The sequence below is a fragment of the Sceloporus undulatus genome, chromosome 4, assembly GCF_019175285.1.
Source record: "Sceloporus undulatus isolate JIND9_A2432 ecotype Alabama chromosome 4, SceUnd_v1.1, whole genome shotgun sequence".
Lineage (NCBI taxonomy): Eukaryota > Metazoa > Chordata > Lepidosauria > Squamata > Phrynosomatidae > Sceloporus > Sceloporus undulatus.
Window position 1 is genome coordinate 135,024,989 of NC_056525.1, and position 20,254 is coordinate 135,045,242.

Genomic DNA, 20,254 nt, shown 5'->3' on the forward strand with positions numbered 1-20,254 from the left:
GCAGAAGTGAAAAGAAAAAGGAGTATATGGTTTGCCAATTGATATTTTAAATAAAACTGATTCAAGGAGTGCTATAGTGATAAGTGCTTCTAGAGAAGGAAGGAAATTAAACTCACCATGCCTCCAGTCTCCATTTCAGAATTCAAATGGCTACCTTCACAAAACATCAAAGAAAGATCAGATTGCCCATTGCCAAGGATATTCTGGGCTATTTGGACGCTAGGTTGCAAGAAAGTAAATTCATTTCGTCTGGATTCAGAGGACAGACAGACCTGGTAAGAATAAGGTAAAGTCCCTTCCTCATAATTTGGGGGAAATAAGGCTCCTGTCTTAGAATGAGGATCAGGAACAAAGCACTGAAGGAAAGTGGGGTTCCTTGACACTTGGAATCTCATCATGATGGTCAATATCACTGCCACCAGGAAGAGGAAGGACACCAAAGCCAAAGCCAACACCAAGTAAAACTGGAGATCAGATGGAGACCCCAAATCACTAGGTGGCGAGTTCATCTCTGGCAGGGCCTCTTGGAAGTTCTCTGCAAACACCAGGTTCACAGTCACAGTGGCTGAGAGAGAAGGATGCCCATTATCCTTCACCATGACGACCAGCCTCTGCTTCACAGCATCTCTCTCAAGTAACACTCGGGCTGTTTGAATCTCTCCCGTGTGGGAGCCAATGGTGAAGAGAGAGGGCTCTGTGGCCTGCAGGAGATGGAAAGAGAGCCATGAATTGTGTCCAGAGTCAGCGTCCACTGCTACCACTTTTGTCACCAGATAGCCTGACTCAGCTGACCGAGGCACCATCTCAAAGACCGATGAACCTTCAGTTGCTTGGGAAGGGAACAGAATTTGGGGGGTGTTATCATTCCTGTCCAAGACACACACTTTCACTGTGGCACTGCTACTGAGAGGAGGAGAGCCTCCATCCTGGGCCTTCACTTGAATCTGAAACTCTCTCAGTTGCTCATAGTCGAAGGAGCGTTGGGCATAGATTGTTCCAGTCTCAGAGTTAATGGAGATATAGGAGGAAATAGGCAAGTCTTCAACCTTGCTACTGAGAATGGAGTAAGTGATTTGGGCATTGCGGTCCAGATCTGGGTCATAGGCCTTGATGTGGAAAACAGAAACTCCAGAGGGGTTATTCTCTAGAATGTAGGCGGTATAGGAAGATTTTTCAAAGGCTGGAGGGTTATCATTGATATCTGAGATCTGTATAGAGATCATTTTGTGTGTGGACAGAGGAGGTGTGCCTTTGTCTGTGGCTGTGATTGTGATATTATACTCCGGGGCCCTTTCTCTGTCAAGGGGACCATCTGTGAGGAGTTTGAAGTAATCATCTGAAGATGAAACAATCTGGAAAGGTACAAATTCCTGAAGATGACAAGTGACTTCCCCATTTTCTCCAGAATCCTTGTCATGTACTTTAATGAGGGCAATCACAGCTCCAGGTGCAAGATCTTCAGGAATTGGGCTGGAGATGGAAGTAAGGATCACATCGGGAGCATTGTCATTCTCATCAAGAACCTCAATCTCTACTTTGCAATGTGCCACCAAACCTCCTCCATCACGGGCGTGTATAATCATTACATATTTTTTTCTGCTCTCAAAATCAATGTTATCCAAAAGTGTAATTGTTCCATCTTTAGGGTCCAGTTTGAAATTATTCTCATCTGCTTCTGGGATGTCACTGAAAGTATAAGTGATCTCAGCATTTGATCCTTCATCATTATCAGAAGCTTCAATCTGCAGCACAGACACCCCTATGGGGGCATTCTCCTTCAGGCTTACCTTATATGTTGCCTGGGAGAAAACTGGTGCATTATCATTAATATCAGTTACATTAACTCGTATGTTGAGAGTCCCAGTTTTTCTAGGAACTCCTCCATCCATAGCTGTAAGGACCATGTAGTGGGTGTGTTCTTTTTCCCTGTCCAATTGTTTCTGTAATATTAATTCTGCAAACTTGCCACCATCTTTTGTTTCTTGAACATCCAGTTGGAAATAAGCAGTGGAGCTCAAATTATAATCTTGGAGTGAGTTTATGCCAATGTCCTCATCTTCAGCAATTCCAAAAGTAAATCGAGCGCCAGGAAGATTAGACTCACTCACTTGAAGGTCAATATTTTCTTTCCTGAAATGTGGGGCATTATCATTCACATCCTGGATAAAAATATTTACGTGGAAAATATTCAAGGGATTATGTGCCAGAACTTCTAATTTTAAGACACAAATGGATGATTTTCCACAAATCTTTTCTCGATCTATCCTGTCCTTCACATATAAGTTTCCATTCTGTTCATTGAGAGCAAAGTACTGCTTTCCAGAAGAGATCCCAAGCTTGCGTTTTGTCAAGTCACTAACCTCCAGTCCCAAATCTTTAGCAAGATTCCCCACAAAAAAGTCTTTCTCTGCTTCTTCTGGCACTGAATAGTGAACCTGCTCAGACATCACACAGCAGAAGACAGACCAGAATATGAATGAAAACAGTACTTGCCTGAAATTGGGTTCCCTGATTCTCCTTCTGTACCTCACTTCCAACTTCATTTTCATTGATTTTCTCTTTTATTCTCCAAAACCTTCCAGTTCAAGACTCCAGTACTTTGCAGTATGATGCCAGAAATACAGCTCTTAGTAACAGATTCTTAAACTGAAAGCTTTTCTTTCTGGAATTGGTTTTTAAATCAAGCATCCTTCTTTACCTCTTTTCCTGATCAGCTGTAATGTAATGGAGGGATATGGCTTCAGGAACCTTAAATAGCAAGCCATGGCTGCTCCTTTGTTGTCCAACAGTGACACTCTCAGTCCAGATAGGGAACTGATAGTTTTGTTATAGTTCTGCATTGCATTTTACTTCACTATGTAAAGAATTTTGAGACACACTAGGATATTTTCTTTCCTTGCTTTAAAGCTGTTCAGTGAATAGGTTTAAAGATGTGTTTTGCTTTTGGCTGTCAGTCTTGTTACAAGTGTCTTTAATTCTTTCAAGATTATACATTTTTCTTTGTTTATTCTGTATCTCTGTATTAACATTGGTCCTGCCCCTATCCAAATAAGAGTTGCACTATCTTTTCATCCATGTTCACATCCATTTTACACCATGTTTTATAAAGATTATCAGTCATGTGGTTCATGTTGTGCAGAAGAGGTTGCTGGTCCTTCCTCTGAATGATACATTGAAAGGAATATATGGCACACACATAAAATGTGATTTCCTTGGTGAGGAAAAAAAGTGTACATGACATACAGACTTTCCTATGGAGCACTTACAACCACTGTTATGGAGGATGAAAAGGAAAAATATTCTATCTGAATGAAATGTGGATACAATTTATATAGGTAGAGTGGTAGATAGATGTACGACTTGGGAAATAAACTTACTACTGAATTTAATTTGATTCAGACTTTGTCATACTAGTCTCCCTACAAGCAAGGGACATATTGTATGTGTGTCTGTAGTTTCTGACTTATGGTGACCCTAAGGAGAACCTATCATTGGGTTTTCTTGGTAAGTTTTGTTCAGAGGAGGTTTGCCATTGCCTTCCCCTGAGGATGAGAGCATGTGACTTGCCCAAGGTCACATTAATCATTACTAATTTAATTCCTATTGATTTCAATGGCATGAAAACATGACTAGCTGTCTGGATGCAAATTCATTAATCCTCTTGCTGATTATATTCAAGAAGAAAGATGCCAATTCATAAATGACTGCTTACTTGTCCTGTTTCAAAAGAGGCACCAAATTTTCCGGTAAGACTTGGACCAAAGCTAGTAACACTATGCATAAAAGAAACTATTCAGAGAAGCCTTCCCAGGCATCGCATAATTGTCGCTTACTATCTGATGTTCTGTTGTTGGCTGTTTATTGATCCATTTCCTGTATTGCTATGTACTGTATATGTATTATCCTACTTGTGACTATGTATTTTCCCTGGATAATGATTAACCTTCCATTTTGAAGCCAAGCCCTCCCTTCAGTCCATCTGCCTTGGTCCAGGCCTCGGAGGTTGAGAGGAACTGCTGGACCTCTTACCCTTTCCCGTCACCACCCCCTTCTCCTTCTGTGTCATGTCTTTTTAGATTGTAAGCCTGAGGGCAGGGAACCGTCTAACTAAAAAGATTGTATGTACAGCGCTGTGTAAATTTACAGCGCTTCATAAATAAAGGTTAATAATAATAATAATAATAATAATAATAATAATAATAATAATAAACTATTCAATTACTTTTGATACAATATATACATCTTTTGGAATTTATTGCTGTCTTTCATTCATGGGTGAAACAGATGGGCAAAATAAAGTGGCTTCCAACCGATTTGAAGGTGGGGCGTTTATATGACACACACCTCCAAAGCAGTCGGAAACTGAAACAAAGCAACACTCCAGTGCTAAAAACAGGATCAAAAAGAAGCTGGGATACTCCAGCTCAGCCAAAAAATGTGCATGATTGTGTCTGCATATAAACAGTTCGGTGCCAGCGTGAGGTTGCAGCAAAGCAAAAAAAAGAAAGTGTGATCTCTCTAATAGATGCAATTGCAGTATACACAAACCAGACAGTCAAACAGAGGGGCATGGGGTGAAGGGGGCATGGACAGAGGCCTCCATGATTGTGCTTTGCCAGTGTATCACTTGCACAGCGATTCACCAATGCCCTGTACCAGTGAAGCATCACACATGTGACTGTGTGGCCAATCATAGGGATGGCCATGCAATGGGATAGCATCTGGGCAAATGTGGGAGGTACCTGGAGGTCGCAAGCAATGTATGTGTGTGACAGTGCGCATGCATGGTGGATAGGCAACAAGAAAAAAATTACCCAGCAGGATGGCTTCATGCCATATCATGTGGTCTGTCTGTGGGTATTCAGCCCACCTTGGTAGCGGGCTGTGCGGACAGTATTGTTTTGGTTTGCTTTTGGAAAAAGCAAGATTGAGCCGCTTTTTCCTGCTCATCTGCTCTGGCCCTCAGTTTAGCCTAGACAGAGCATAAAATTGGTTCTGTGTATGTATCAAACACAAATAAACAAAGCCAACATCCTTGCATATTACATTGCTCTTATTAAAATGCAATACCTGTGGAATGCCCTTCCATGGGAAGTGAGACTAGCTCCCTCCTGCTTGCCTTCCATCGGCAAGTGATAACAGTTTTAATCAGGCAGGCTTTTAATGTGTAATTGTGGGATGACTTTTTATATGGGGTGTTTGTTATATGGGGTGGGTATCATGGTTTTATTGTGGTTTTAATGTTTGTAGTTTTATATTGTTTTTATGTGATGTTTTAATTGTTTTATTGTAACACATTTTTAAAATGTTTTTATTTGTAAGCTGCCTTGGGTCCTTTTCTAGGAGAAAGGTGGCATAGGAATTAATTAAATCAATCAATAAATTAAAAATGTACATTTGTATTAACAATAATGAAAAATAATTCTATTCAGCACCTATAATTCCAGGCCTTGTTTTCATTGCCCCTGACACCCTGGTATGTTGTCCTGAAACCTCTCACCCAAGGTTTTCTGCTGCAATTTTGAGGCCAATCTTATCCCGAAACCACACCCATAAAACCCCAGGTGTGCAAAAACGTTCAACTGGAACAAAAAAGCAAAACAAAAACAAACCTTCACTACCAAAATCCCCAAGAACCTCATAATACTTTCTTCTGCAGCCATACTCTGGCCAAAATGGCATCCAGAAGTGATATGACATCTATTTTGGGCAGCATATGGACAGTGGAATTCTTTATGGCCATTGTTTCAGTGTCTATTGTAGGGTAGGGGAACTAGTCCTCAACTCTCACAAATTCTCCATCCGTGTAACAAACCATTTACATTTTCTTTCAATATATTTATGTTATGTCACTCCCCATTCAATTTCCACAAAGGTTTTGAAGTTCCATTTTACCTGGCCTCATTTACAGAATGGCAATCCACAATCTTCTGTTTTCGAGTTCTAAGGTTTTCAGAAATTGCTATGACCATCCAAAAAATTAGGACCGTTCAAAACCAACATAAAGCTCAATGAACAGCATGTGCATGAACAACATTAATTTTAGAACAATAAGGATTTATTAACATTTTAAGTGTTTGGTATTATTTTTGTGTAAAACAATGTGGATTGTTGCAGGAGGCAACCTGCAGGGATGTCAATTTCTTTATTATCAATACTACATACTGTAATTTAATATGCTTTTTCTGGCAGTTGTATTCCCCCAAATGTGTTCATACATCTGCCTGTAGATTTATCCTGTAGTTTTTCTTATCCCCTTTAGTCATGCAAAACTATAAGAAAATCTAGAGATTACATCTCAGGAATGAGACAATTTGTTTTGAATAAGGGCCAATTTTGATACTGGGCAAAATGGAATACAGCTTCACTTTTTCTTGTTATTACAATATATTATAGGTTCCAGTTCATTGCTTTGCCTGCTTTTCCAGTTTATATTCATTTTTTCTTTCCTTTTCTTTCCTTAATACTCTACTTTCTTGTACTTTTGATTTAATCCCATGATTTTCCATTTTATTACAACTTTTTAATTTTTTATTATTTTACTCAAGTTGCAATTCCATTTTTTATTTCCCTACGACTATTTTTATTTGCTTTTTTATTTCTCTTATTTCTATTTATTTTTCTTCCTCTGTTTCCAACTCACTTGATACAATTATGTATTGCACCAGAAGGAAAAACAGGCTCACGATAACCATAGCCAGCTGTTAAAATGGCAGGAGAAAAAATAACATAGTGACCTCCTATTCTACATAGCAGTGGAAGAGAGCAAAACAGAATCCCTGGAAGAGTTGAAATAGAATGGAGAGGACAGAAAACTAGGAATATGGAAGGAAGGCAACAGTGCTAAGCGGTGTTTCTGAGTGGTTCTATAAAGACAGTAGTGGAGGAGGGGATATCTCTAACATTGTTTTGTTCCTCATGAGGGGTGGGCTGATCAGAAGGAGAAAAGTGGTAACAATAGCTATTTAGTGGTGTTACATTCAATTACAGACATGACAGCAGCAATGTTAAATGTAATGGTTATCTGGGCTAGGTAGACTACTGGGGACCACAGAAAAAAACAGTTTCAACAACGATAGAGTTTTGAAAAGCACCAAAGCACAAACATAATGGAACTGCTTTTTGCAATGAATACAGATATCAAGAAAAAGTAAAAATATATAATGTTTCTTTTCAGATGACGTAAAAGCACAGTTGATCCAAGGTAAATTTGACTAATTAAAAAGTTTGCTCACCTGAATGATGATTAAATCTCCACTGTTCAAATCTGAGTCTTCATTTGATAGGATAGGATCCTTAACCTCAGAATCCTGCTGATTGGTCAAGATATTAGAATGAGTTGGCTTGGAAGAATTAAACTGGCTCTTCCGGGAATCTGTTGTTAGGGAAACCTCATGGCAATAAGACTGAAGAAAGGTCCGGACTCCATCAATCCCCACAAACTGTGAAACTGGAACACCACTGAAATTAATACTCCCTGAATGAGACAGATGTGAATTTCTCCACCTGTACAACTTAATGGCCAGTAACACTAGGAGGAAGGTCAAGAACAAGCAGGAGACAAAAGCCACTGCAACCACCAGGAAATACGTAAGATCTGAAGGGGGATCAATAGGAGTTGAGATGCTGATCAGATCTGAGAGCATTTCAGGGATGCTGTCGGCCAGCACCACAGTAACCGTGACAGAGGCAGACAAAGGGGGCTGCCCATTGTCCTTCACCAAGACCACCAGGCTTTGCTTGAGGGCATCTTTCTCCAGAAGGAAGCGGGCTGTCCTGATCTCTCCAGTGTGGAGTCCCAGAGTGAAGAGCCCTGGCTCTGTGGCCTTGGTCAGCTGGTAGGAGAGCCAGGCATTCTGGCCAGAATCTGCATCCACTGCCACCACCTTAGTGACCAGGTATCCTGGCTCAGAGGAGTGAGGAGCTAGCTCTATCCCAGTGGAGCCATCGGTGGGAGGGGAAGGGTAGAGGATTTCTGGAGCATTGTCATTCTGGTCCAGGATGAAGAGGGTCACTGAGACGTTAGAGCTGAGTGGTGGAGAGCCCCCATCCTGGGCCTTCACCCAGAACTGAATCTTCTGGATCTCTTCATAATCAAAGGAGGTCAAAGCATAGACAACCCCAGTCTCAGAATTAATGGAAAGGTAAGAGGAGAGGAGAGACTCCTTTATTTGGCCTTCAGTGATGGAATAGCTTATTCTGGCATTCTCTTCCCAGTCTGGGTCATTTGCTTCTAGTGAAAAGACAGAAGCACCTCTAGGATTATTTTCTAAGAGATAAGAGGTGTAAACTGATTTGACAAATACTGGAGGGTTGTCATTTGTGTCTAGTACCTTCAGAGAAATAATCTCAGAGGTAGAGAGTGTTGGAATCCCTTCATCCTTTGCTGTAATAGTAATATTGTAAATTGCCATTGCTTCTCTGTCAAGGCTTTTCTCCGTCACTAAAGTATAAAAATCGTCTTGTGTTTTCTTCAGCTGAAATGGAAAATTGCTGGGAATTGAACATGTAACTAGTCCATTCACTCCTGAATCTCTGTCTCGTATGTTTAAAATTGCAACAGTAGTTCCTGTGGGTGAATTTTCAGGAATAGAATTTATTGCAAAGGTCATCACTAATTCAGGTGCATTGTCATTTATGTCAGTTACAAAGATCAAACATTTTGCTCTGTCTCTTAAGCCACCTCCATCCATGGCTTGAACATCAAATTCATACAAAGATGATTCTTCATAATCAAGATTTCCCACAAGAATGATTTCTCCTGTTGTGGAATTCAACTGGAAAATCTGGGAACCCATCTTTGTGATTTCTTGGAAAGAATATTTTACTTCTCCATTGACACCTTCATCAAGATCAGTGGCTGTTATTGTAGCCAGAGTGGACCACTTGGGAATGTTCTCCTTCACACTCACTTCATAGACTGATTGGCTGAAGACTGGTGCATTGTCATTTGTGTCAAGAACAATGATGTGAACTTCTACCGTAGCGGACTTCACTGGATCACCTCCATCAGTAGCAGTCAGAATAAGGTCATAAATTGGTTGCTCTTCTCTGTCTAGGGGTTCGTCTAATACCAGCTCAGCAAGTCTGACACCATTTTCTCCTCTTTGTATGTCCAAAGAAAAATGATTACTGCCTGTGAGTTGGTAGCTTTGAATAGAATATATCCCTAGATCTGGATCATGAGCTCTGGGTAGAAAAAAATGGTCTGTGGGTCTTGCTGTCTCAGGAATTTCAATTTTCCATTCTTTTGTTTGAAATTGAGGAGCATTGTCATTTATGTCCATGATTTCCACTTCAACACCATAAATTTTTAATTTACTTTCAACAAGAACCTGTAACTTTAGCATGCATTTTTCTACCTCTCCACAAATTTTTTCTCTGTCTATTCTTTCAGAAATTTGTAAGTGCCCACTGTTAACATTCAGAGCAAAATACTGAATCATACCTTTATTAGTAACAATGCGGAGTCCATGGTTTGACAGTTGTTTTCCATCAATTCCCAGGTCCTTCACAATATTCCCCACAAAGGAGCCTTTTTGCATCTCTTCTGGAATGGAATAGTGGATCTGCCCAGAAACTGCCTTCCAAGCAAACACCACGAAAAGAAGGCATTGCAGGATTCTTCTTTTGCAACTCCATGGCTTCTGAGTTTCTTCCATTTTTATACAGTAGGTAACCTAGTTCCAATTCAAAATATCTTCTCCTTATAATTCTTGGTTTCTAATATTCCCTTTCTGTTGTTCCTGTTTCCAGTTTGAGAAATTCCATAGCCAGTTTGTCTCTGTGTAAAATGTGTTACTGCCTTCCTACCGCTGCTGTTTCAGCCAGCCTTGTTTCAGTTTTTCTGTGTGCTTGAGTAAAATATCCTATTCTAGACTTCTGGACCTTACAATTTTCTTCCTTGTTGGTGAACAGCGACACCCAGAGGCTCAACTCAAAACTGTGAAAATCTCATTGGAATATTAAAGATATAGTTGCTTGGGTGAATGTTATTTTTCTTCAACTTATTTCTTGCAATATAAATAGTTTGATAAAAGTTTTGATTCATATCTTGTTCAGAAAGGAAAGAAAAATATGATCCATTAACCTTATTCTTTCTTTGTCTTCAGAAGACACATTTAAGGGTTCAATAGGTTAACTATTTTTCCATGAGTAGTTTCATGTTAATATTAAATGTTAAATGAATGAAGATCACCCCTCCTCATCTGAGTACAACTATGACTGGGGATATAAACATGGTAACAAAGGTGATATTCAGTAATTTAATATCTAATAGTATTTAGAGACATGAAATAAAGCACTGATGGGGTAAGAATACGTGCAATTTTAACAAATTGAGGTAAGCATGATCATTTGTGTCTGCTGGCCTACTTCTCCTACTTCTTCATATGTTTGCAAAGACCCTGTCTTCCACCCACTCCTTCTTCTTGTGGTTAACCACCTTCCATTTACCACACCACATTCAGTAATTTCCAGCCTCCAGTCTTCATTGCCCACCTTTTTCCTTTTGACATATCAATTTCTAACTTTTGTAATCTCCATAGGTAACTATAGCTGTGTATTTTTTCATGATTTGATCCTTCAGTGGTTGAGGACTGTCTGGGAATAGTGCAACAACTTGTACAGTTCGTGTGACCAGACTGTGAGCTGCCCTTTCTGTGGACTTGCAGCATTTCCACAACAGATGCATAGTGTTTCACCGCCACAGGAAAGTATCTTCCATGTTGCTCTCAGAGCACGTATGTTCTCTTTCCTCTGGGCCTTCCCCCCAAAACTGCCCCAGATCCATTCTAAAACTTTGTAAAGAGTGACATGTTGTAGCTGCAGCAGATAGGTGTGTGTGTGTGTGTGTGTGTGTGTGTATATTTATATATTTCCTCACCACTCTCCAAAAAATTGCCATAAACCTGGGGTGTGTGTGTGATGAGTTAGGCATATAGATCTGGATTCCACAAAATTGAATTGGTCACAAATTTTGCAGATTAAAATAAGATCCACTTCAGAAATCCCAAAACACTGCAATAAAACCCCCCAGTTCAGCAGAGAGGGAGTGAAATGCCATTAAGAAGGCAGAAACCTTTTATACAATAAAGAGCTCCATAACATGGGTGCCTACAAGGAGAGGATTCATTCACTGACACTTGCCAGGGGCAACCTGTGTATGGGAAAAATGCATCGAAGGGCCCTCCTAATTTATCAAGAAAGACGGACAAGAGCCTTCTGGAAAACACCATCACCACCAGTAATATCTATCCTTGAACAAAGAAACCACTGCAAGAGTCCTCCTCCATGAAGCACCGTGAGAGTGATATGTCCACCTGCTTGTTGATTGCTGCCCAGTAAATTCCAGACTGTACAGTATTCCAACCTAGCTCCACCCAGCAACAATTTAAACTCCTTTCAGCAGGCTCTCCAGATCTCATATTCCATTTGATATAGCAACTCACTAGCCAAATACATGGAACATTACTTAGACATCAGAGAACCAAAATGGGGTTATTCTCAGAACTGTAGTCCTGAGTGGATCCCTTACTTTCATTAGAATATCAAGTTGCTTTTTTAAATAAGAACACCTCTTTTAATCCTCCCCACTAGTAGAATTAAAGATATTTTGTATCAATTACCAAATAATGTACCAATCAGTATATTCACACAAATGTTATTTGGTATTTATTACGCTCTGTAAATTCCTCAAAATGTGTGTATACACATAATATTCAGAGATGGTTTAGCCAGTTATCTACCTCTAAAATATAGCATACAGAACTAGATATGTGTTGGTGATCTCCCATCCAAGTACATACCAGGAATGACTCTACTTGTCTTCTGAGATCAGATAGGATTTGGTGCCTTTGAGGTAGCTAGGCCTTAAAATACAGGACATTATAATACCTACATATTCAGTTTCAGTAATAACTTGAAAAAAGAATGAAAGAAAAAAGTAGAGGAGAGACAAAGGGGGAAGGACTCCCATATACAGTTAGCTCTTTGTATCCATGGGGTTCCGTTCCAGATCCCCCTGCAGATAGCAAATTCTGCAGGACCTCAAGTCCTGATCTCCTCAATGGCAGCATGACATGCACACAACTGCACTGGTGTGGCTGTGTGCATGTGCTGCCATTGAGGAGAATGAGGTGGGACCATCTGTGGAAATTCCAATCTGTGGATGATAAGCCTGCGGAGGAGAAAAGCCAACTGTATATTCAACCCTGTGGTGCTATTCCATATTCTACTGCTGCACAGACCTATTAGCATACAACCATGGACCCCTAGGATTCCAACCAAACTCCCAGATCTGCTATATGAAGTGGAATATCTGATATCTCATCTCTATCTCCATTCTACTCCATGTTTACCAAATTGGTTCATGTAGTGAAGAAGAGGTCTCAGTCCTTTCCCTGCATGATACATGAATCCCACTGTAGGAGAAAGGCGAGATATAAATCTTGGAAATAAATAAAATAAAATAAAGGAATATGTGATGCACAGATCCGATGGTACGCTTAACATAAATGTTATTTTTGGTGGGGGAATAAAGCTGGGTCAAACAGAAACTTCTTCATGGAGCAATCACACTCATATTTCATGAAGCATGGATGGGAACAACATACTATCTTTTTTCATAACATGTGGATACAAATTGCATTAGCAGACTAATTCACATTAATTTTGTTCTTGAAAGATGCACGGAGTAATTTTTGTAATTTTCTTCCTGCTGTGAGAACTATTTAGAGGTTGGGAAATATTCTGCGTAAAATTCATGTGCAGTATTTTTAAAATGAAAGTATCATTTTCTGTGCAGAAAATAATATTTCTATGCAGAAATATTGTCTGTGAAGAGAGCACTGTTTGCTGCACAGCATAGTTGGGGATTTAGTTTGTGCAATATTTACATGTTTTTGCACAAAAATCAGCATTTTCTGCAGAGATAACAGCATTTTCCGCACAGAAAATAATACTTCTGCATAGAAATATTTTCTGAAGAGAATACGATCTTTTCTGTGCAAAAACATGCAAATTTTGTGCAGACACAAACTGCAGATCCCAAAGTAACTCCCAATCAAAGATTCTCATCAGTTCAGGATTCTCCCTGTCAGAGTTTCCAAACACATTTTTGAACATTTTTTGAACATTTTGTAATATTCTTTCTATTGCTAAACCCCACTGAAATCAGGGAAACGTATTAATCATGACTAATTTAATACTTGTTGATTCCAATGGGATTAAAGCGGACAATATGTAATGAGAAAGCTGCGGATTTACCATTGAATGGCTGACTTGTTTTGTTTTGAAAGAAACATCTTATTTTTCCTCTAGATTTTGACTGACGCTAATTACACTATGCATAAAAGAAACCATGGACCTTGTCTCGTGTGGCTTTTAAACTGCAATTAAAATGGGAAAATAGCACCTTTGGTGATACGCATCACACAATGTTGCCTCCATCACTGCTGTATCTCTGAAGTGTGTTTAGAACATGATGCAGATAACCATCCATAAGCTCCCAATCATGCTGCTGTGCCACTAGCCATCAGGTGCAATAGGTTCCTCCTGCAGCAGTTCCAAGACTAGGCAATCACATAGTAATAGGCTCCTCCTCACCTCCCTCAGTATTTCCAAAGTTTTCTTTTCTTTCTCCACTTTCTTTTCTTTTACCTTTGTTTCACCAAACTGCACTGCCATAACTCCAGAACTGTGTTATAAGTACATTTTTGTAATTTAAAAAAAATGGGGGAAAAAGGAAAGAAAGGCATGGTGGGTAGGGCATAGAGCATAGGGCAAGGAGGTGGGTTAACGGGGAGTGCAGAAGAGCATGTGAGGGGACTGTCAGTGGCAGAAATAGCTCCCATCATGCTAGTGAAGTAACACACAATAAGGAAAGCTCCCAAGCCAGTTAGTATCCATTTCCTTTTACTAATGCGATAGCAGTGAAAATTAGGCTCATGTGATGAAGTCCTATATTTAATAATGTTTGATAACTATTAAGAGTTTTATTGGCTGCAGCAAAGCCATTGACTGCATATATCATAACAAGCTATGGAATGGTCTCAAAGAGAGTCACTACCATTGATTGTCCTGATGTGTAACCTCTACTCAAGACAAGAAGCTGCCATCAGAAATTAATATGAAGAAACTTAATGATTAGTGATTAGCAAAGGGGTCAGGTAAGACCACATTTTATCACCCTATTTATTCAAACTGTATGCATAAAATATTGTACACAAAGCAAGCTTAGAGTCAGAGGCAGAAGGTGTGAAGATGGGAGGAATGAACGTTAGCAACCTAAGACATGCAGGTGACACAGTACTATTAGCAGAAACCAGCAAAAACATGGAGCAATTACTGAAAAGGATCAAGGAGAAAGGTGCCAAAGTGGGCTTAATGCTGAATATCAAGAAAATAAAAATAATGGCCACAGAAGATCTACAAGAATTCATCCTAGATAATGAGAAAATTGAAATAGTCAGAGTTCTCACACTTTAGGTGAAATATCGATCAGAATGGTGACTGCAGTCAAGAAAGAAGAAGAAGAGTAGGACTGGGAAGAGCACCTATGAAAGAACTGGAAAAAAATCCTAAAGTGTAAAGATATAAATATGAACACCATGAGGATTGTCCAAACCATCATATTCCCCATCAACTTGTATGGATGTGAGACTCATTTGAGATGTGGTGCTGGAGAAGAGTTCTGAGGATACCGTGGATGGCCAGGAGGCAAAACAAATGGATTCTAGAACAGATCAAGTCCAAACTCTTTCTGGAAGCCAGGATGACTATAATGAGGCTGTCGTACTTTGGCCACATCATGAGAAGGCATGAATCGTTGGAAAAGACAATGATGCTAGGAAAGGTAGAGGGCAGTACACAAAGAGGAAGACTACATGCCAGATGTTTAGACTCAATCAAAGAGGCCACAGGCCTGAGACTGCAGGACCTAAACAAAGCAGTGAAGGACAAGGGTTCTTGGAGATATCTCATCTATAGGATCACCATGAGTCAACAAACTTAAGAGTACAATATACACTTTTCGCAGCTTATTATTTTTTTTTATTCAGTTTAGTTTAAACAAAGCATAAAATTTTCTATGCATGTGTGTCATTCTTTTTATAATTTATTTTAAAAAAGATATACAAAGCCAACTTGCATGTATATTCCATCAGTCTTATTATAAGGATTTACACTTGTATTAACCATAGTGAAAAACCATTCTATTTGTCATCTTTTTATCTAGATTTCCAATACGGTTGAAACCTTTCTGTTACTTTTCAACCATATCTATATTCTGTTACTCCCCATTCAAGTTCAAGAGATTTTGAAGTTCCAAATCTCATTTACAGAGTGAGTTTTCAGCTTTTGATTTCCAAAGTTTGTATAAATTGTTATATATGTGCTGTAAAGTAGCTTCAATGAACTGCACATGTGTCTGTGCAAGTTACTTTCAGGTCAGTTGTCAATATATGGTGACCTAATAAATTTCATAGAGTTGTCTTACATATGCAACCAATAAAAGAAACCTATTAGCATTTAAAGTTCTATGGATTATATGTTTCCAAAGCGATGTGGTTTATTGTAAGATTGAAGCACAGTGGTATCAGCCCTCTTTCACTGTCTGGCATATATAATGCTTATCAGTATTACATAACTTAATATCAGTTTTCTGTTAGTTTGCACATGCCTAAATATTTCTAACCATTCATATGTAAATTTGTCCTGATGGTTCTCTCTATCTGCTTTCTTACATCTTCACATTCTGTCATGCAAAGGTATATGAAAATGCACAATATTCTAGCTACCCAAGGGTATGGCAACTTCCTTTAGCTGGAGTGCCATTTTTAATGTTTGGCAAATAGCTAGGTTCTGTGTGTTCAAAGGGAGTTGCACTAAAAGAAAAGAGATGAGACAAAATGTAATCTACTTTTATTTTTATTATTACAAAACTTCCCCTTTTATCGCCTTGCCTTAGTTTCCAATTTATATTTCTTTTCCCTTTATTTCATTATCACTTTACTTTCAAATAAATTCCTTTACTTTCTCTTCTATTGTATCTTTTGTAGCTGTTTTCCTTGTTTTGTTTTTTCTTTCATTTTTTCCTGCATATCTAATTCCTTTTTTCCCCTTACTGTTACTTCTACTTGATTTTATTTCCCTTACTTTTCTCTGTTCCCCACCCTTGTACCATCCACTTACTTGTAGCAGAAACAGCAGCCTTATCATCAACAAGCTGTCAAGGTGGCAACAAATCTAAGGTGCATGAGCATCCTTTTGCACTGTTCAGCAGTGGAAGAAGGCTTTTGGGAAAGTGGATGTGTAATGGAGAGGACTGAAGGGTGAGGAGGTTAGAAGTAAGATGATTTTTTAAAAAAATTGCTCATTACTGTTCTTAAATAGAGAACCTAAGAACACTAAAGAGCGAGTGGCACAGTGGTTAAATGCCTGTGCTGCAGCCGCTCACTCACAAACCAAAGGTTGTGAGTTCAATACCAGCCAGGGGCTCAGGGTCGACTCAGCTTGGCATCCTTTTGAGGTCGCTAAAATGTGTATCCAGCTTGTTGGGGGCAATTAGCTTACACCATGTAAACCGCTTGTCAGAATCCACCTTCAGTCAGTCTTCAAGGTGCATTCTGCCATGAGGTTTGTAGAGATAGATAGATAGATAGATAGATAGATAGATAGATAGATAGTCATTGTGGGAATAGGGGCTGCCACCATGAGGAATGGGCTGGATGGTCACGTATTGCAGATAGGCAGTTTTATGGGGGGTTGCTGGGTAACTGATACCAAAGATGCATACAATCTTAGATCTCTCCTTGGTAGAGGATCTAGGAACCAAATGGTCAACACCCCCCCTCCTTTCCCCCTTAAGAACAAAGGGAGAACTTCTACATCAAAGGCTGAGCGAAGGGAAACCAACTCAAAGGGAGGGGTCTGGGGAATTGTAAAGTGTTGGCACTATTTGGAGTTCCTCAGATTCAGCAAAGACGTGGCCAGGAATGCTTCTACTCTATCTTTATAATAAACTTTCTGATTTACCTGAAGTTTGTTGTGGATTTTTGGTCAGAGCAATCCCAAGTCTCACACCGCTTAGGGAGTGCTTAAGTGCACTGATAAGCAGTATAGAAATGTACTTGCTATTGCTATTAAGTGTTCTACTCAGAGAAGAAGAAAGGAAGCTTTGTGGAATTCTGTACGTTGGTTGACAGCAGGCTAATAAGGAGGATAAAATTGAAAATAATGGCAATTTGACATTACTGTTAAAAAGAGTTGCAAAAACAACAGCAGCAGTGCTAAACTGGGTGGGATTTTGATGGTAGGTAGACATTTGGGGAGCAGCACACATAAGGAATAAATGAAACAGTCACATATTTTTGAAAAACACCACAGTGAATACATATTCCATTCTGCTATGAAATCAAATCTATTTTGGAAAAGTAAGATGCTCTAACTTTAAGATTATTTGCTCACCTGGATGATGATTAGATCTCCATTGTTCAAATCTAAGTCTTCACTAGATAGGATAGGTTCGTTAACTTCAGAATTCTGCTGATTAGTCAAAGTGTTGGAAGAATTCCCCTTGGCTGTATTAAACTGGCTCTTCCTAGAGCCTGAGGTCAGAGAAACCTCATGGCAATAAGACTGAAGAAAGGCCCGAACTCCATCAATCCCCACAAACTGTGAAACTGGAACACCACTGAAATTCACACTTCCACTGTGGCAAAGCTGAGAATTTCTCCATCTGTGTAGCCTAATGGCAACTAACACAAGGAGAAACATCAAAAACAAGCAGGACACAAAAGCCACTGAAACTACCAGATAAAAGGTGAGATCTGAAGGAGGATCTACAGGAGCTGAGATGCTGGTGAGATCTGGGAGAATGTCAGGGATGTTGTCAGCCAGCACCACGGTAACTAACAAGGCTCATAGATCATATTCCTCTTTCCTGTCTGGACAAATATTCATCAGAATTTTTAACAGACTATTTACCTTGCAATAGATAAATTAAAGAAAGATAGATTAATATTCACCCAGACCAATTTGCATCTGTATATTCAGTGAGGCTTCCCCCAGTTTGGTTGAGCCTCTGTGTCATGTTCACCAATAAGGAGAAAATTGCAAGGTCCAGGAGTCTAGAATACGATATTGTAACAATGTACACAGAAAAACCAGCGATGAGACTGACTGAAACGCATCAGGAGTGAAGCCGTGGTGCTTTTTACCTGGAAAATGGTGTTTTGGAACTAGAAAGTGGAGTAACAGAGAAGGAATACTAAAAAGCAAATAAATATTAGGAGAAGAGGGTTTGAACTGGAACCAGGTCATTTATCCTAGTTGTAAAAGAATGGAAGGAACTCAGGACTGTGCACTCCAGAGGAGGAAATGCAGTGCCTTATTTTTGGTGTTTGCTTGGAAGGCAGTTTATGGGCAGCTACACTTTCTATTCTGAAGAGATGCCAAAGGCTCTTTTGTGGGGGTTTACAAAGGACCTGGAAGTGGAGGGGAAGCAGGTTTTGGACCATGGACTCCGCATTGTTCTCTAGTAAGGTATGACTCAATATTTTGCTTTAAATGTCAACAGTGGGGATTACAAATTTCTAAGAAATAGATAGAGAGGAAATCTGTGGGGGAAAGAAATGCATGAAAAGTTCCAGATACTTATTGAAAGTAAATTAAAATTTATGGTGTTGAAGTGGAAATCACAGATATAAATGACAATGCTCCTCAGTTTCAATCAAAGATGGAAATGAAATGAGTGAGACAACTGCTCTCACAGAACGATTTCTTCTACCTAGAGCGCAAGATCCAGATCTGGGCATAAATTCTGTTCAGCCTATGAACTGACAGGCAACGATCATTTTTCTCTGGAGGTGCGCAAAGGGAGAAAATGGCCAGACCAGCCAGAACTGGTGTTGGAGAAACCACTAGACAGGGAAGAGCAATCAGTCTATGATCTTATCCTACAGCGACTGATGGAGGTGATCCGATCAGTCTGGCACATTGCAAATCCATGTTATTGTTCTGACACAAATGATAATGCACCACTTTTTAGCCAATGTGTTGAAGTGAGTGTCGCAGAGAATATTCCCAAATGGTCGACGGTGGCGAAAATAAGGCCCGATCTGATGAAGGAATCAATGGAGAAGTGAATATTCTTTTCAAGAAACTACACAGAAGATATCCACCATGTTCCTGTTAAATTCCTCAAACTGGTGAACTAATTCTTGTGGGGTTTTGACTTCCGAAAATCATCCTTGTATGAATTTGAAGTGCAAGCCACGGATGGAGGGGGTTGAGTGGAAGATCTAAAGTTTTGGTCTTTGTTACAGACATAAATGACAAGCACCAGACTTGACATGACCTTTGCAATTAGTTCTATGCTGAGAATACACCAATAGGAACTACAGTTCCCATTTTAACATAGAAGACAGAGATTCAGGACACATGGCAGGTTAATGTTCCATTCCTAGCAACCTTCATTTCAGCTCAAGAAAAACCATGATGAGTTTTACACTTATGAGAGGGAAGCCTTGACAGGGAGAAGTGGCAGTGTACAATATTACTGTTACAGCAACTGACGAAGGACGCCAGCACTCTCTACCTCTGAGATTTCATTGCAGGTGTTGGACACACAAAGACAACCCTCCAATATTTGTCAAATCAGATTATCCCTTATCTCCTAGAAAATATATCCAGAGGAGCTTCCATTTTCCCTAAAGCAAATGATCCAGACTGGGAAGAGAATGCCAGAATATGCTATTCATCATGAAGGTCAAATAAATGATTCTCACCTCTCCTCTTACCTATCCATTAACTCTGAGACTGGGGTTGTCTATGCCTTGAACTCCTTGATTATGAAGAAATCCAGGAGATTCGATTCCAGGTCAAGGCCCAGGATGGGGGCTCCCCATCACTCAGCTCTAGTGCTTCAGTGATTCTTCTTCATCCTGGATCAGAATGACAATGCTCAGAAATCCTCTACCTTCCCCTCCCACCGTGGCTCCACTGGGATGAGCTGGCCCCTCGCTCCTCTGAGCCGGGATACCTGGTCACTGTGGTGGCAGAGTTGATGCAGATTCCGGCCAGAATGCCTGGCTCTCCTACCAGCTGACCAAGGCCACAGAGCCCGGGCTCTTCACTCTGGGACTCCACACTGAGAGATCAGGACAGTCCGGTTCTTCTGGAGAAAGTGCTCTCAAACAAAGCCTGGTAGTCCATAGGAAGGACAATGGGCAGCCCCTTGTCTGCCTCTGTGACG

The 20,254-nt window shown here is 39.9% G+C and overlaps 2 protein-coding genes and 1 pseudogene across 3 annotated transcripts in view; 1 reads left to right on the forward strand and 2 right to left on the reverse strand.

The window, feature by feature from the left end:
- LOC121928513 (protocadherin gamma-C5-like) overlaps positions 1-17,904 on the reverse strand; it is a 368,742-nt gene extending 350,838 nt beyond the window's left edge. The window contains exon 1 of one of the 2 annotated variants that reach the window (XM_042463345.1): positions 17,467-17,904. In XM_042463345.1, the coding sequence (XP_042319279.1) occupies positions 17,467-17,775 (309 nt within the window). In that variant the 5' untranslated portion in view covers positions 17,776-17,904. Of the gene's footprint in view, positions 1-7,235; positions 9,801-17,466 lie in introns of those variants that run through there. The other variant, XM_042463325.1, reaches the window with a different exon arrangement.
- LOC121928041 (protocadherin gamma-B5-like) lies at positions 90-2,601 on the reverse strand. Its single transcript, XM_042462227.1, has one exon. It carries the CDS (start codon positions 2,547-2,549, stop codon positions 90-92), a length of 2,460 nt encoding a protein of 819 aa, XP_042318161.1. The 5' UTR covers positions 2,550-2,601.
- Positions 17,905-18,340: 436 nt separating the features above from the next.
- LOC121929050 overlaps positions 18,341-20,254 on the forward strand; it is a 4,502-nt pseudogene continuing 2,588 nt past the window's right edge.

Coding starts and splice junctions, on each gene's coding strand:
- LOC121928041 (XM_042462227.1), bottom strand. CDS start 2,549: ATGAAAATGAAGTTGGAAGTGAGGTACAGAAGGAGAATCAGGGAACCC.